Raw genomic sequence first — 19,132 nt, forward strand, 5'->3', positions numbered from 1 at the left:
TGCTCTAAGTTTAATATAGTCTAATAGGTACATGTACTTAATAAATTGCTGATATTATAGTGTACCATGGAGGTTTAAAGGGTGAATAATGTGGTGTTACTATGACAACGACCATAGTCTGATGTGAGGCCGTCAGATGACTCTTGGAGCTTGTGACTGGCACTTGCGTCCGTATGTCACGACTTTATCTTCCGCTTAGATTTTACCCACACGTTACTATACCTTGAAAACTATTCCGGCATAAATAATAAAATCTTAATTACTACGATATATATATATATAAATATATATGCATTACATGCATAACATATCACTGAAATGCAGTTCGTGAAAATATATTAGCAGTGAAGCCATGGACAAGGAGTTGGAATAAGTGTGTGACAGGAAAACATCGACCAGTGGTTCGTCGGTGCGACTGAAGTGACCCTAGACACAGGTCAGCTTCTCCACGGCGCCCTCTTGCCTCCTCCTCCTCCTTGCACCCAATATCTGCTGTAAACATGTGCAAGCTCTCACCATAACATAGGTGTTAATATGTGCTGGATGTAAGAGAGTGGAAGGCTTGCTATGGGGGGGTGTCACCTCTGTTGTTCACGTATCCAGTTTTAACAGGAGATAGTGTGGTTATTAAGGGTAATTTAACTGGCAGTAAATAATGACAGTGGGGGAAGTGGAAAGGCAAGAGAAAGGAGAGAATACTAAATGACTGCTTCTCCATCCCAGAGCTCCGTACCTGCCCCATTTTTAACCCCAAATAAATAGACCTATTTGAAAGCTTGTGACTAGGCCTTCTGTAACATAAAGTCTAGATTTTGCATTGCGCTGACAGAAGGGGGAATAAAAACACAACGACAGTCAAAAGAATATTTATACAAGTTACAGTAGTTGATGTATGGTGAGATGTAATTGGGACAGTCGTGTGTTCAAACTGGAGGCATAGTCCATTATTGTGGCAGCTGGGTCGGGGTTGGTTGGATTAGTCAGGCAGAATCTTTCACCGAAGTGGCGGGGTCGGGGCTGGTCGGATTAGTCAGGCAGTGTCCTTCGTCGAGGTGGCTGGGTTGGGGCTAGTCGGATTATTAGTGGTCTCTGGTAGTGATTATTATTAAGTCTCCGTGGTGTAGTGGTAAGACACTCGCCTGGCGTTCCGCGAGCGCTATGTCATGGGTTCGTATCCTGGCCGGGGAGGATTTACTGGGCGCAATTCCTTAACTGTAGCCTCTGTTTAACGCAACAGTAAAATGTGTACTTGGATGAAAAAACGATTCTTCGCGGCAGGGGATCGTATTCCAGGGACCGTAGGATTAAGGACTTGCCCGAAACGCTACGCGTACTAGTGGCTGTACAAGAATGTAACAACTCTTGTATATATCTCAAAAAAAAAAAAAAAAAAAAAAAAAAAATTAGTTGACAGAGTCGCTGGCCAAGGCGGCTAGGTCGGGGCTGGTCGGATTAGGCAGAGTCCTTTGCCGAGGTGGCTGGATCGGGGCTGGTCAGATAAGTCAGGCAGTGTCCTTCGTCGAGGTGGCTGGGTCAGGGCTGGTCTGATTAGTCAGGCAGCATATTTCGCTGAGGTGGCTGGTTGGATTAGTCAGGCAGAGTCCTACACTGAGGTAGCTGGGTCGGGGCTGGTTGGATTAGTCAGGCAGTCCCCTTTGCCGAGGTGGCTGGGTCTGGGCTGGTCGAAGGAGTGAGGAAAAGTCCAACGTTGAGGTGCTGGGACGAGGCTGGTCAAAATAGCGGAGTTGTTACTCCTGGCAAGTGTGTTATGATGTTGATGCTGCAGGTATTCATGGTTAGGCATCATGTTTAAGATTAGGTTGATTATATGGGTTCTTGGGTGATAATCCTGTAGCCATATGCTTCGTTCATCTGTGTTACATGGACTCCATACAAGATATACAGTATGTAAACTATATATATATGATTAGAGTATTGTATTGTGTGAAGCTCTATGCAACAGCTTGTGAAGTTTATTCCACTCCATTACTTGATTTTAGAAACTGCTTTGCTTGCTAAATAAAGCAGCTGAAACTAATCTTACCCTTATCAACTTGGCTTCCCATTTTCCTAATATACAATTATGTACACATCATATAAACATTAACTTGACTTAAACTCATCTTACGTACAACAAAGTACAGTCAACGGTGAGTTTAACTTTACAAGGTTTAAATTTTTTAACCAGCCAAATCTCATTGATAATTGTTCCTTAATAACAAATAAATAATAAATAAATAAATTAATTATTTAGGCAAAGTACATACAGTACATACATATTGAGTTACAAGCAGAATGTTGGATTTCTAGATAGGGCTAGTACTGTGTATATATTATGCCTAAAGCCACTTATACTGCTCAGTGTTTCGGGGCAAGATGTAATTGAATACGTCTCCCTACCCATATCTTGGCTTATTCAGGTATCCTGTAGCACAATGTCCTGCATCCTTGGCTCGCAACCGAGAAACCTGGGTTCAACTTCCAGGGCAAGACGGAACTGGTTCGGCACTTTTCCTTTCACCTGAAGTCTTTGGTAGTACAATAGGCACCCAGCAGTTGGGGAAACTGTTGTGGTTTGCATCTTGGGAAGATCAGTACCCTGGAAACACAAACCTGTAACTGTCTCTATTTTCCGCCTGTTACAACTTGTAATAAAGTTGTTACATCTTGGCTTAACGTGTTTATGACGTATTAGAACATTGTTACAACTTGCTATAATGGTTGTTATAACTGGTTAGGAGGTGTTAAAACTTGTTCAAACGTTGTACCAACGTCGTAAGTTTCGGTGAGTGTTTGCCGGGTACTGTAGTGGCATTAGGGAATTCTCAACAAGCCTATTTAGAGGTTTTGTGTCCCTGACAATAGGAATGTTTTAAATTAAAATTACAATTATTTTGCAGGTTCCATAATTCATACAGTATCTGGACTGCAGGCAGACGTGGACTTTTTAAACCAGTGTACTGTACTTTAAGACGAAGTCGACAGACGATGAAATTCGCTTGTGACATTAGATGTGACTCCAGTTACTTGTGGCCTCTCAAAAGTTAACAGGTAAATCCCTTGATAATATAACATACTGTATTCTAAGTGTGTCAGCATTTCATAGTTATATTATGCAATCATGTGTAATTTGAGAAATTTCTGTAATAACACATGTTCTGTGTTAATCTGTCTCTGTTCAGTATACACAGATACTGTACATTCATGTCACTAATATGTGCACAATATTCAACCCGTCCTCCTGTTTAGATAGTACTTTTGGTAACTATTTAGATCCATTGTACATATATTGACATAATGGACAATTAGATAGTATAATTTGTTACTGCTGTATTCACTTTATAGAGTCTGGAGAAAAAATAAAGCTTAAAAACAAACTTAAATATTCCTAGGCCTAGTATAGCACATAAATGTATTATATTAGGCCTCGGATATCATGAATTGGGCCTAGGATGGTTAGGCTAGGTTTTATTTACAACATAAAAACAAAACCTCCTCTGGTTTGTCCAAATTCAATAGTTCAGTACCAAATTCTACTTTCTAATTATCCATTATGTCAGTACTGTATGTATGATGGTCCACATCATTACTGTAAGTACAGTACTATCCAAATAGGAGGATGGGTTGCAATATTATATTGCTTGGACAAAATATAACATTGTTATTTCTATTGTTAACCAGTCCGTCCTGGACCATTCTCAAGTCGATAGACCTGTTTAATAATTTACACTTGTAAAATATTTGCACACAGATTTAACACCCTATGAGACCAGAAGGCATAGCAGGACGTGCAAAATAGCCCTACTAAAAACCAGAGTTGTAATAGGAGTGTCATGATGTCATATTACATACGTTGCTGATTACCAGTACTGTAGCGTCTATTTAACACAATCACATACACACTGTTATTGTTTTAAACTTTTTCACATTTAATGTCATGTTTCTTTTCAGATATTTTGTATTTTGTGAAGCCAGCTGTAGCAAAATGAAGTGCCATCAGATTCTGACGGGAGCTTGCAATGCTGGCGACCGTTGCTTTGCTGTTGGAAGTGTGGAGGGTGTGCCATTTACGGTGAGGATGTACTTAACAATACCCCTCATAATCTTTTTTTTTTATATATATATATACATTTCATTACAATTATTTGTGTGTTTTGTAATTTTTTTTACAAGTTTTAGATGTTTATTTGTATTAACTAACTATCAAATACAAAACTTGTAAACACTTGCTGCGAATCTAAAGTATAACTATTTGCTAAAATTTTCTCACTTAAAATTATATTAGGAGTGTTATTTTCCTATAGTATCCCTAACAAAATACTATGTTGTTTGATTTGACCTCTGGTCTAAAATTGTGCATAGGGGTCTAGAAGTCTGTATGATTAAATTTACTTCTTGTGGAAAAGCTCGTCTGTAGATTACCACAAAAAAATGCGTTTCAAATATCACAGCTCAATGATATGCCCACATTATTTAAATAGAATAGTTTGTTCAAGTTCATATTGTTTTAATACCATTATTGCAATTTTCAGGCCTATGCTGCTGGGTGTAACATAGTCATTCTTGCCAGCACATATGAACGCGTTCAGGTGATACCAGGAGTGTGTCATGACAATGTACAGATATCATGTGTGGACTGCTCCACTGACACGGGCAAAATAGCAGCAGCGTATGGAAAGCTAGTATGTGTGTTTGAACCCACCCCTCTTGCCAATCAGATGAATGGCCATGTAAGTTAGCATTCATGTTTTGCATCCTATTAATCTTCTTTATCACCTTGTAAAGCCCTTTGTTTACTTCTGCTGTATTCTAATACCCACAATCACCAAATCTGCTTTAATGCTGGACCATATACAGGTATGGACTAACATAACAGTCCCTCTCACCTCTGACATAATCTCTGCTGAGTGGTCACTATCCTAACTTTTTCAGTGCAAACATAAATAAAACATTTTTAGATACAGTACTAGGAAATTTACTTTCAGACTACACAGTGATTCTACTTTAGGGAACCCAGCGAGCAAAACATGCTCGATTAACATGTGTTCAACATTATCAACAGTCATTCAGTGTTATATGGGACTAACCTCATTAAACATCTCTACTCAAAATCATAGTCAATAATACTAGTGAAATACCAACCATTATATAAAAAAATGTTGCTCAAGTACTCTCACCATGATGCACAGTTCTGTTATGCTCTTAAAGTTTAGTGGTACCAACACGTAAGCTCGCTGTTGCTACTGTGACAGTAGTTCAGAGACCATATAGCACCATATGGTATAGCACCAGAAATAGCACCATATTTAGCTGCTACCAGAAAAATGCTCTTCATTACACCTGACACTTGATTTTTTGGGAGCATGAAGATGAGTTATTCTTTATAGAGACTCGACTATCGCTGGATTCAGACTGGAGTGATTGAAGCAGAGAATTACATAAACACCTTGTCATGGAATGTGGAAGGAACACGACTCTTGACAGCTGGAGATGTTCTACAAATGTGGGCCGCTCCCCTTGGAAGACTTGCACCTGCAGAAGATGGTAAACCAATTTTCATTGCCTCCTAATTTTGTTTGTTTCTTTCATTATGCTCAACAAATGTAAATCATTCTTGCAGTCTTCTATAATGGAAAGTTAACATAGATGATGTATTGGCATGTTCTTTATTCATACAGTATGCTATAATGTTTACTGACATTGATAACATAGAGCTGCCATTAGAAGTACAGTACTCTAGTTTGCTAATTCTGTACTGTAGAGCCCTGTTCAAAGGGGAAAAATTAGATGCAGGTGAAGGATTGCATTCCAGTTAGTGTCCAATGCAATGGTTTAGGTATCTTGATATTAAACAAAATTCCTGCTTCAATGGAAGGAGCAGTACTAATAAATTTGTTGTTTTAGTATTTTTCTGAGATACTTGTACTCCAGAAACACTAGAGAAAGACTCCTTCCATGACTGGATAATACAGTACTGTACTTTACCCCCATTAATGTCTTCATCCTTGGAGTCACCACTCATTTTTACTTTGCTTTGTAAAGTTATTTAGAATTGCTTTTCCCTCTACCATCATAGGAGCATATGACTGTTTATTTATTACCAAGATTATAGCAATTTTCTGACACTAAAAGGCAAAAAGTTTTTACTGTTCATCCATGCCAATGCTTTGCTTATGTGACAATCGTTGAGATGTTTGAAATGTTCTTTATTAGACAGTGTCCTTGAGTGAAGGGTGTTAGCAGGATGACAGCAGCTAATATCACATATTTTGCATAGAGTAGAAATGGGGGTAACATTTTTAGACCTTTCGTAGATGCTATAATCAAGTTCCGATTATTGGTATGAGCAATTAGGTTTAAGTACGTACAGTAATGCTACGGTATATGTAATTAATACAAATTATATTTTCCTGTAATTTCTTTGATAGGTTCTTGCCCTGTGACATTTGATTTGGAATGTGATGGCGTGGAAGAGGAGGAACCAACATGGGTGTGTGTGTGGCGGTGTGTTACTGCTGCTCCGACTGTCTTCTTGTCTTTCTCGCCAGATGGCACGCTCTTTGCCACAGCTGCAGCTAGTGACCGTTTGGTCAAAATCTGGTACGACAACAAGCATAGTAAGTATTCTACAATCAAAACAAATTTAATATAATTTAATTTGCTTAAACACAACAGTGCTTCACCAAATGCACAGACTGTTTGAAGGAGGTTTCATACGAATCATTGGTTTCATACTGTACATCTTCAGGAAGAGGATCTGCTGATGGTGGGGATTAAGTTTGTTGGTGTGGGTACCAGACCACCTCCACAGCAGCAGCTGGGGCCGCCACTCCTGGCAAGGCAACAAAATGTGCTGCTTTCATCTGATCGATTGAGACCACTACTTCAACACCCCGTTGGTTGATAGTAATGGTTTTCGGAGTTGTTGATAGCACCCGGAAAGGTCCTCTGTATGACTGCTGTAGCAGCTGATGCACCGCATCAACCCTCAGAAACACATGGCTAGCCGTGAGAACGTCCTGGGGTATGAAAGTAGGGTGTGTAGATAGGTGATGAGGCAGCATAGGGTGAATCTGCAACATTGCCCTCTGAAGTGTCTGGTCTCGTATTTGTCTGCTTATTGTTCTCTCACTGGCCGGTTGACTCTCTTCTGCTCCTCTGCTGTTTTCCCTGAACTTCACTGTGTTGTAAAGGGGGGTACCGAAGTCACTACAGCTGCTAGGTGAACAATAGCATCAGGTGAAAGGGAATTTGGTCAACCATTTATATCCCACCCAGGGATTGAACCCAGGATCTTAGATCGTAGTCGAGAATGTGGACAATAAAAATCATATGAATATGTCCATGTTTCTTGATGTAAACAAGTATTGTTTATTTGATATCCTAGAAGCTTGGGAGTTTGTCATTTGTTATTTGTTTGTCATTAATGTTTTGTAGTTCATGATGTAGAGGTGAATAATGAATAAATTCTTACGAAAGAATTCATGTGTTGTCATTTGATAAATGGACAATACGTACTTGAGAAAGGAAAAAGAGTGTCAGATCAAGTTACGTAAATATACAGAGAAAGTTATAGTAGCGCTGCTGAGAACAAATAAATAAGCCACCCCCTACATCTTGATAAGGGGTCCAGGGCAAACCCAAACATTATAACTTTTACTTGATTTTATATGTGTGTGGGGGTATCTTGAGGTTATCTTGAGATGATTTTGGGGCTTAGCGTCCCCGCGGCCCGGTCCTTGACCAGGCCTCATTTTTGTTACACACACCCAGGAAGCAGCCCGTAGCAGCTGTCTAACTCCCAGGTACCTATTTACCGCTAGGTAACAGGGGGCATCAGGGTGAAAGAAACTTTTTGCTCATTTCTCCACCAGGGATCGAACCTGGACCCTCAGGACTACGAAGGCAAGAACTCCAAGTACTTTGACTGATGCCAGAAAGTTATACATATCAATTCAGCCTGGATAGCTCTGGGGAGCGTCCGGGACTCTTCTTATCTTGAGGTTATCTCGAGATGATTTCGGAGCTTAGCGTCCCAGCGGCCCTGTCCTCAACCAGGCCTCCTTTTTGTTACACATCCCCCGGGAAGCAGCCCATAGCAGCTGTCTAACTCCCAGGTACCTATTTACTGCTAGGTAACAGGGGCATCAGGGTGAAAGAAACTTTTTGCCCATTTGTCCCCGCCTCCACCGGGGATTCAATCCGGCACCTCAGGATTACAAATCCGAAGTGCTGTGTACTCAGCTGTCAGGCGCCCTAAAAATGGCATTTCATTACCCACCTCACCGAGTGAGTGATGGGTGAGTAAGTGATGGCTGGATGAGTTTCAAAAACTCACCCAGAGAATGGCATTTCATTACATTCAATGCTGTTTTTTTTTGGACAATCCTAGTAAAACATTTGTCTAAATCGAATGTTCGGCTAACTGAAATTGGGGGCGAGCACCCATGTGATTCAGATTGCCGAGTTTAAACAGTACTGTACTGGACACTAAATAGCTATTTTTTTAGGGATACTTATACTTAGGCTTTTTGTATTTCTAGTGTTAGCTCCTGCACGACCCCAAGATGGAATAAATTTATCCAACGAGATGGCCCGATCAACAGTCAGTTACAGCTATATTTACCTGCCACATCCAAGTGCTGTGAAGGGGTTCACCTGGAGAGCTACCAGCAAGTACATGCCCAAGTAAGTCAGGTGACACTTGAATAACAGTCTGTGATTATCCTCCACATAAGCTCTCATCCAAAAATGATAGTACAGTACTGATACCAACTATTGGTTTAACCTTCAGAAATGAACTGTTGCATTCCCAACATTCATGTTTTGTACTATTAATTTTGTAAAGAGTATGAGAAAGAAGGCAACAACCAAACTTAAGCTTAACTAGGCATATTATAGCACATATCTGTACTAAATTAGACCTGAGATGACAAATATTTGGTCTAGCATTGCCTATGTAAGCCTAGGATAGGTTAGGTTGTACAGTTGCTGTTCCTCTTTTTGACATGTCATTTTGAGTATTCCAATACAGTAATACAAAACATGTCTTTTTAAATGGATCAGTAGTCCATTTTTGTTCGTTTGACAAATAGTTACTAAAAGTATTATCATTTTTGGAAGATGGGTTGCTTCTAGGACAACCATTACTAAACCTAGTACAGGTCACAATGTCCTCCACCCGTGACTGATGTACAAGGAAGAGGTCTTGTTGCCGTGGTACAAGTCCCTTGCGATCACTAACCTAACTTTATCTGAACACCTGATAAAGAAAGGCAAAAGATGCTTGTGACAAATACAAAAATAAAACAAAATTGTCACAACCACTTTGCCACTGTATTACATTACCTTACCTACCTTGAGGTATTTTCGGGGCTTAGCGTCCCCATGGCCCGGTCGTCGACCAGGCCTCCTAGGTTGGTACGTGCAGCTACAGCATTCCCCATGCCCCCTACATGGGTGAGGTACCAGCCAAATGGACTGGGTGCACAGCAATAAACACTTACGAAGCCCTGGGCTAAACTGCAAAGCTCTGCGAAGGAATTGGCATGACTCGCTGAGGTCACTGCTGTACTTACTGCAACTACACAAAGAACAGGCCAGAAAGTATCAAGGGCACTCCTTGTACTGGAGGGCCAGGTTCCAAATCTATGCAGTAAAATAACAACATACTGGAGTGAACGATACGGAAGAAAATGCAGAATAGAACCAGTGAAGAGTAGGGGTGCAATAAGCACAGTCAGGGAACACCAAGTTCTCATCAAGTCAAGCCTGACCTTGGGCCGGGCTTGGGGAGTAGAACAACTCCCAGAACCCCATCAAGCAAATATCAAGCAGGTATGCACACACTCTTAACCGACTCATGTATTGTATACAGGGACACCTGTCACCCCAACTGTTTGGATTTATGTCTGGGCTCAGTACACAACACTGTTTTGCTGAATACTTCCCTCATATTGAAGCTTCCCCTCAAGCAGTCTTCATTGACCTAGCAGCAGCTTTTGATACAGCAAACAGGGAAATCATACTAGAACAGCTTGCTGAGCTAGGAATACAAGGAAAATTACTGAAATGGATAAAGGGCTATTTGTCTAATTGAACAGTATATGTTTTATTTAATGTTGTTAAAAGCACAGAGAGCAAACACTTTGAACTGGGAACTCACAAGGAGGGATCCTCAGCCTCTTATTGTTCGACGTTCTGATGCATAAACTTATTAAAGATCTTCCAACTAATAATGAAGACACGATCATTTGTTATGCTGATGATATATGTTTACAGGCTGCCTCTGAGCCTAGAATGCCAGTTCTGCTTGATGCTTTTGCTACTAGAGCTAAGGAATGTGACCTCCTTATCTCTGTACAGAAAGCTTGTGCTCTCATTCCGTGTGGTATTCCACCACCAAATTATCATATAGATGGGCAAGCACTTGAGAACTGCGAGTCTTACAGATACCTTGGTGTATCATCTGGCCCTAATCTAATGCTTGCACATGGGTCGTGCGGCTGCCAAGTGGTGGTTAATAAAGGTGGCAAGTCAGCCCAATTGATAACTGCCAAGTGGTGGTTAATATAGGTGGCAAGTCAGGCCAGCTGATAGCTTCCTAGTAATGGTTAATATAGTTGGCAAGTCAGGCCAACTGATAACATGAGACCTCATTGGCAGCCACCTGTGATGCCAAGAAAAGGTTCAGAAGACTTTTTGAGTTTTTATTAATTAGCATTTTCGCGGACCGATGTCACTTGAGAGCGACAGCCATATTTCTCTTGAATCCGCGTAAGTGTCGCGCTCAAGCGGCAGGAGAAAAATTATTTCAATAAAATCCATTTTTTATCCGATCGACTTGGGGATAGTTTCAAAATGTGCGCCATGAAATTTCCGTTCTCCCAAATAGGCGATGACATGGTGTGGCCATTCTCTTTCAAGGTGTACTATCCCCCCAAAATTGCTGTTTAGCGCTCACGGCTAGTGATCGACATAGTTTTTTATTTGGTGCCGGTGTAACGCATCCTTGTATGGCATTTTATACTTATGTTCTTCTAGAACATTCTATTGTGAACACATTGCTACAAAAATGAAATACATCGAAAATTAAGGTCAGAACAGTGAAAAAGAGTATACACTTTTCAATAGGGGTCTCGCTGATGTGCCGTCGGGTGTGCAGTAACGGGTAACACTTCGGCCACTTTCCACACTCTTGCGGGTGGGCCGCGATCATGATTCTACATTTATATGCATATGTCCGCGTAGGGAATTTTATTGCGATCTCAGTGATGCCAAATTTAACGCTGTAGGACAAGTGTGGAGTTGACAACCCTGAAAAGAGTAGAAACATTTCGTCACTGTTTGGCGCTCACGGCTAGTGATCGACGTAGTTCTTTATTTGGTGCTGGTCTAACTCATGCTTTGGTGACATTTTATATGTATGTTCTTTTAGAACATTCTATTGTGAACACATTGCTACAAAAATGAAATACGTACATCGAAAATTAAGGTCAGGACAGTGAAAAGAATATACACTTTTCAGTGTTGACGCTCGATCACCCGAAACGCCGCACGCACATGAGGCAAGTTTTTTTTTTGTTTGCAGAGAGCGTGAAAGTGTTAACTTTTCTTGGTTATTCTGTGGTGGATGTATGCTGTCTTGCACTACTACTTTAATCTTGTTCAAGGGCGTGACAACATTTCTATGGTAGGATCTGAAGGATATGACTGAGAAAAGGGGCATCATGAAAAGAGTACTATGGCAACCAAAATATTAATAGATGAGGAGCCAAGTAAACTAAGGAAACAGTTGCTCTGTATTATACATGTTGTGAATGTTATTCAGTTGTTTATAATTGATTTAATAAATTGTTTTTCTCACTGTATAGCTTTTTCAGTAATGAAATATTCATCTATTCGAAAAACCAAATTCTTCATGCTTTTACAATGTACGTGTATAATTTTGTATTAAAATTTGTACATCCTTTGAACAGAGGGAGTGTAAGTAACATGCTGGTGACCTCATGCCGCGATAACATCAGTCGTGTGTGGGTTGAGACTGTCTTGCCTGATGATGACTTGGTGTCTCTCCTGCATCTGGACCCAGCAGCAGCCCAGAACCCTCGTTTCCGCACCCACCGACACAAACATCGATTTATGCAGAGATTGAAGCACATGAAGTACGTATTACAAGGGGAAATGTGCGGTGGGTTCCATGGGTTCCATTCTTTTGTTCAGCCTCAATATTTATTCATGCTTGCATATAGTTATTATTTGTAATGATTACATTTTGTTGTGTACTAGACATTTGTATGGCAGTATAGTATATTTGAACAGAAATCTTTGATGTAGCTACGTTAAAAAAAATTCTCGTTTGCATGTTTTGGCTGATACAGTGCTGTGTCTAATTTCTGCCTGTGAGATCAGCCACATACCAAAGTTTCTGCCTGTAAGATCAGCCACACACCAAAGTCTGTGCCTGTAAAAACAGCTTCACACCAAGTTTCTACCTGTAAGATCAGCCTCACACCAAGTTTCTGCCTGTAAGATCAGCCTCACACCAAGTTTCTGCCTGTAAGATCAGCCTCCCACCAAGTTTCTACCTGTAAGATCAGCCTCACACCAAGTTTCTGCCTGTAAGATCAGCCTCACACCAAGTTTCTGCCTGTAAGATCAGCCTCACACCATGTTTCTGCCTGTAAGATCAGCCTCACACCAAGTTTCTACCTGTAAGATCAGCCTCACACCAAGTTTCTACCTGTAAGATCAGCCTCACACCAAGTTTCTGCCTGTAAGATCAGCCTCCCACCAAGTTTCTGCCTGTAAGATCAGCCTCACACCAAGTTTCTGCCTGTAAGATCAGCCTCACACCAAGTTTCTGCCTGTAAGATCAGCCTCACACCAAGTTTCTGCCTGTAAGATCAGCCTCACACCAAGTTTCTGCCTGTAAGATCAGCATCACACCAAGTTTCTGCCTGTAATATCAGCCACACACCAAGTTTCTGCCTGTAAGATCAGCCTCACACCAAGTTTCTGCGTGTAAGATCAGCCTCACACCAAGTTTCTGCCTGTAAGATCAGCATCACACCAAGTTTCTGCCTGTAAGATCAGCCTCCCACCAAGTTTCTGCCTGTAAGATCAGCCTCCCACCAAGTTTCTGCCTGTAAGATCAGCCTCACACCAAGTTTCTGCCTGTAAGATCAGCCACACAAGAAAGTGACATCAGCTTGAATAAGATCAACAATAGTACACTGAAGCGATGCGATGCAACAGTGTCTGAATCAAATGCAGTCTCACTTTTTACATCATGTTGTTGTTACTACCTGTCTACCTACCTGTTGATTCTAAGATCAATGTCCTCCCAGCTCAGTCACTGACCAGGCCTCCTGGTTGCTGGTCTGATCCTCTAAGCTGTTTGATGAGGCTGCACGCAGCCTAACATATGAGTTACACTAAGCACAGTTTTTCTCATAGAATTCGGAGAATGAAATGTTTGTAGCACATTTCAAAATGACAACACGTCCAAAAATTAATATCACTTTGCCGACAGTTTTGAAGAGCAAAGTGAAAAGTTGTGCTCTCCTAGTTATGGCTTTCATAAATGCTACGTTAGAATATAACGTCTCTTTGGTAATTTGAAATACTGTATGGCTGAAATTTCTTTGGTGGTTGATTTAATTTTGCCTATCAGGATAAACATTTTAAGGTCATCGTGCTTTTGATTTGGCAGATAGACTAATGGATGGACTGTATTTGTCTATTTGTCCATATTTTTCTTCTGCCAACAGTGTACAAGCATCATAAAATCATCATCCTTGATGAAGACATCATATAGAGTGAAGAGGTGTGCCACATGCAAGTCACTCGTGTGTGTATTTGTGCATGATGGTGACATGTCCGTGATGCATCATAATGTCACTTTGGTGTATTGTCATGTCATTAATACATCATAATGACATGTCACTACATTGGTGTGTAGTGACATGTTCATGATGTATCATGTCACTTTGTTATATTGTCATATCATTAATCCATTATGTTTCATCCACTTGTTCATCACAATCACGTCCTGTACCACCTCACCGCAAGAGCAATATAAGCCTTTGTAAATGAATGGTAAATTTGTCTTTGAAAATATAAGGAGTGCCTTGCGAAATGCATCTCTAGGCAGTCAGACCATAATATGTGTGAAAATGAACTTTGGAGAGCTAATCTTTCAATTTCTCTCGACAGTGAAGAAGAACATAAGAAATATTGAGAACGATTCATGTTCTGATTCATGTTCATCACTATCACAAAACCCCTATATGTGCAAGCATACTTATTTTTTTTCCCCACAATACTCTGTACGATTTAAAATAATATAAATTTTTCGACTCCATTTAGCTATATTTATTATTTCAGGTTTTGATTATAACAAAGTGATAAGTCAAAAATGTTTTACAGGGCGTGTTTCCAGATGAGGCGTCATGTAAAGTCAGGTGGTCCCATCATATTGGGAGGACTTGGTGGTATTGGCTCCAAGCCCCTTCCTACAATTCCTTCATCATATTCTGTTCATGATTTCCATATGTATGGTGTTCATGCAATGGGGATTACTCCAGGTTAGTTGTTAATTTATATCACTCTTGGTTCATTTTTTAATACAATCTATAGTAGCTTAGTTTAGTTAAATTATTATGCACCTCATACCCATCATGTGGGCAGTAGTGGACCCCATACACATCATGTGGGTGGTAAAGGACCCCATAACCCATCATGTGGGTGGTAGGGGACCCCCCCATACCCATCCTATGGCTGGTAGTGGACCCCATACCCATCATGTGGGTGGTAGTGGACCCCATACCCATCATGTGGGTGGTAAAGGACCCCATACCCATCATGTGGGTGATAGTGGACCCCATACCCATCATGTGGGTGATAGTGGACCCCATACCCATCCTATGGGTGGTTGTGGACCCCATACCTATCCACTTGAATTTACTACCTACAGTTAACAAACTGGGGATATTTTGCTAACATTTTGGTAGATCATTTTGAATGAAATATTTACACATTGCTGGAATATATGTTATAGAGTATAGTAGTAGATTGTAATATAGTTCATAAATTGATTGCTCTGTCATGTCATAGTAATTAATTTTAATATAGAATTTTTCATTAGTTCTAGCATAGAGTATTTGCATGTTGAAGTAGCAGTAGTGAATATATATAGAGTATATGCTATAAGCTGATCATGCCTTTATTGACTGTGGTAAATGATGTGGTAGATCTAGTTTTTATCTTATATAAACTGACATAATTTGCTTCCAGAATAATATTGGTTTGAGAAATGTGGGAGGTGACTTGCTTGCCATCTTGGTTACATCATACTAACTTAAACGACATTTATAATTTTGCACTCTTATATGATTCGTAAACATTTATAATAATTTGGTATGGTGGATGGTAGAGTTCTGCATTAGTTCGTTATTATCTGCCTTAGACAGCCCATAGTGGAGTTTTATAGACTAGGTGTAGCAGTTTTCCACACAAGGTTCGCAAGAACAAAGTCAGTTTTAGCAGACGATGAGGCACAGTAATATGGCCAAAGATATGATGACCAAATCACTCATCAGAAGATGGAAAAACGAAGACGTTTTGGTTCGTCCCGGACCATTATCAAGTGGTGTGAGCGTCGTGTATCCACACACGACTTGATTATGGTCCAGGATGGACCAAAATGTTGTTGTTTCTCCATCTTCTGATGTGGGGTTTGGTCATCAAAGTCAGTTTTTCATTTCATTTAGATCCCTTCGCATATGACATTTTCTTTGTCAAATGTTTTACATAAATGTCCTTCTGAGAGAGGTACAGGTGGCTGTCTCTGTATGGTATACATTATAGTATTAGTTGTGGATGATAAGGTATAGCAATGGTTATCATATTGATGATGAAAATTGTTTCAAATCTGAACAACTATTGGACGTGTTGCTGTATCTCGGGGTGAATAATAAAGAATATTACTTTATTGATATCGTGTGAAATTTGTTCATGTACTTCGGGTGACGATCATTGGGCTGATGATTCCTAACTCAAAAATGTATATTAGTGTGCCTTTATGAATGCATGTAATGCATGTAATATAAATACAAAAAATATTGAATAATATTCGGAGAGCATATATTTATACATAAAACTGTTCTACATATACTACCATAGCATATATATTGGGCAGTGTTTGTTGGCTATGTTTCAGTAAAAAAAATGTTTATTGCAATGTTATGTTTACAAAACTCATTTCTGTGCATATATGTACAGTATTTTGCTGAAAAATGGAACACACTTGAACTTTTGTTAATATATATTTTAACAACCTGCAAATAAATACAGAACTGAATGTTTAAACATCACTTTATTTGTATGCAGATTAAAAGTGAGAGGTATGTAGTTTGACAACTAGAAAATCAGCATGTAGTTCAATGCAGTCCTTATTACTGCATTTAGAGCTATGGGTCTACAGTTATCAGAAGAGGACATAATGTTTATTACAAGTTTGCATAGGCACATTTCATGGTAGAATATTTATTTTTATATTGTGGGCTAATAGGCTAACAACATCCATCCAACACAAAGAGGCATTACATCTCGTATTTTATATAAAAGTATCTTCGTAGTCACAATGAAAATGCTCACCAGTAATTGTTCTGATGGGACATAATTGCCATTTTCAATGTTAGAACGTCTTTCATAGCTTAAAATTCACAAAATATACCAGGAGTTTACTTGGAATTGGTTCTGGAAGTTCTTCTATTCCCCCCAAGGCTGGCCTGGAGTAAAGCATGTCTTGTGATAACTTGATCTACACTTGATTTAAAGAGGAGGCAGTCTGTTGCGTCTGATAGCTCGGATGAACAAACCATTATCATTGCTGCATGATATAAGTACAAAAGGTCTGTAGACTACACATAGGAGTACTGTACTCCATGTGAATTATTATAAGAACATGACATTGTTTCATTCCCTGTGGACTAGGTAGTGAAATTAATTCTAATTGATTGTCAAAAACACATTGCCAATCTTTTTTGCTAGCTAAGAAGTAGAATTTCTTCACATGAATTATCACATCAACATTGTATCACACTTTTATTTTCTCTTAATACACTGCCCTGAATCAATTCCATTAATTTTCAATTCTTGCACATTGACATGTACACTGCAACCTCCAAAATCCCTCATCCCCATATAATGGATCCTTTTAAGTAACAATTCAAATCCATCCACCAGGTTTTCCTCTGAAACTCCATTTTCTTGAGAGCAAAATTCTGATTCTGGAGAGGTATTTAGTGAAATTCAAGCCAATGGTTCATGTAGCTTAATTTCCATTAAATTTTAATTTTTCTTACTTTTGCTAATCTTGCTCTTTTTCTGTGAGAGTTCTTTGGTAGCTTTGTTGTCAGTATAGCTCCCAATACTTAGCCATATCAGTCATAGGAGTTTTATTGGCATTCCAGAAACAAGAGCCAAAATCTGGCCCCCCCTCAGAGAGGCATAGGAGCAGGGAATTGTTACGATCACACTCGCCAAGAAAGCACCCAAACGGGTATGAAAATGATACAAAACAACTGCTTGGTTCTTGAAAACTAAGCATTAAAACAGCTGAAGGACACTGTAAAAGAATCACTCAAAATTACAAGAGTTATACAGAACTGGGCATGAAACAACTACCCCCAGTGCACATGCGCTGAGCCACTAACTGTCGGCAAAGCCGTCATCCCAGCACCTGCGTTCAGTCTTGTTGCTGATGAGTAAGAGAGATTTATTTTTTCTTCTTCCCTAGTTTGCCAGTCATCCAGTTCTGCTTCTTCTATGGGTGCTGGTTATCATTAGGACTTCATCCTATGGGAGCCTTGCTAGCATATAATTCCTAGTATTTGATACTTTGCTTTGTGAGCACATTTTCAAGCTACACTGTTGAGTGAACTGGGTGTTATATTCACTTAGCTTCTGGTGGAGTTGGATTCCTGGCCTCATGTGCTTCTTTCAACTGATTGGGTTGAAACTCGGCTCGACCCTGCAATTACTCAAGGAAGTCTCTCATGGCGCAGTGGTAAAACTATGCCATGGTTTTACCAGGCCTCAAAGCTCTCACGAAGCCCGGCACTTTGCAAGCGCTTTGGCCTGGGTTCGTACCCTGGCCAGGAAGGATTAACTGGGCGCCACTCCTTAACTGTAGCCTGTTTGCCAAGCAGTGAATGGGTATCTGGTTGTTAAATGATTTGGCAGGTCGTATTTCGGTGAAAATTAGGATTAAGGAACTGCTCGAACCACTATGTGTGCTAGTGGCTTTACAGGAATGTATGTAATGTAAGGAAGGGATGACTCTGCTTGTTTGTCTTTGAGCCAACCCTTTCACAGCTCACCCATTTGAAGGGGCTATAGAGGATATCTGACCCTTTTTGCTAGTTCCTAGTCCTACGATCTGTGGGCTTTCCAGGTTCTTTCCCTAGGTCTCTGGTGGAGTTGGTCTACTCTCCTTCCCTTTCTTTACTTAGGATCTGGGGTTTTGTGTCAAGTGTGCTCTCCATAGCTCCATGCAATCATAGCAAAGTGGCTGGACTTGGGCATGGTCAAAATGACTTCCCTTTGGTGGGTGTCCCAGCTGTTTCCAGCCCTCAAGCAGGACTGGAGGAAAGATGTACAGGTTCATAAGTGCTTGTGTAACTGCTTCGTGAATCTGGCCACAGATCTTTACCAGGTTAGCGCTGGTAGTCGTGACTTGGCTACATCTATTGAAGGTTCGGGTTCTGGTTTATCTCAATGACTGACTAGTTTGGGCCTGCAGTCAGTCTGTGTGTCAACTAGAGGGATCAGGTTCTTTCTTTGGTTACTAGTAAACTGGAGGAAATCCCAGCCGATTTCATCCTAGGGTTGGACCAGGTTGGGCTTCATTTGGGACTCTTGGTTGGCATCTCTTTCCCTGCCTCCTGCAGTTTTGCTCTGCCTGCAGTGGCGTCACTGTCTGGTGTTACTTAGTCCCTGGGAGGCTCATTGGTATTTTGAGTGTTTGTATAAAAGCCAGAACTTTGCCTGCATAGTATTTTTCCTGGGCAGGGTTTGGCCCCAGGTATTATGCTGGTTCATTTGGTTCAGCTCCTTTCATCATCAT

At 40.3% G+C, this 19,132-nt stretch overlaps 1 protein-coding gene across 1 annotated transcript in view; it reads left to right on the forward strand.

Moving 5' to 3' along the window:
• Positions 1 to 320: 320 nt before the first annotated feature.
• Positions 321 to 19,132, forward strand: part of Rbcn-3A (rabconnectin-3 alpha) — a 185,250-nt gene continuing 166,438 nt past the window's right edge. Inside the window, 9 exon segments of the mRNA XM_069336828.1 lie at positions 321 to 436; positions 2,901 to 3,051; positions 3,952 to 4,072; positions 4,533 to 4,730; positions 5,388 to 5,544; positions 6,429 to 6,617; positions 8,544 to 8,688; positions 11,979 to 12,164; positions 14,431 to 14,588. Coding sequence (XP_069192929.1) covers positions 3,986 to 4,072; positions 4,533 to 4,730; positions 5,388 to 5,544; positions 6,429 to 6,617; positions 8,544 to 8,688; positions 11,979 to 12,164; positions 14,431 to 14,588 — 1,120 coding nt within the window. The 5' untranslated portion in view covers positions 321 to 436; positions 2,901 to 3,051; positions 3,952 to 3,985.

This window comes from Procambarus clarkii, chromosome 37, assembly GCF_040958095.1.
Source record: "Procambarus clarkii isolate CNS0578487 chromosome 37, FALCON_Pclarkii_2.0, whole genome shotgun sequence".
In the NCBI taxonomy this organism is placed as follows: domain Eukaryota; kingdom Metazoa; phylum Arthropoda; class Malacostraca; order Decapoda; family Cambaridae; genus Procambarus; species Procambarus clarkii.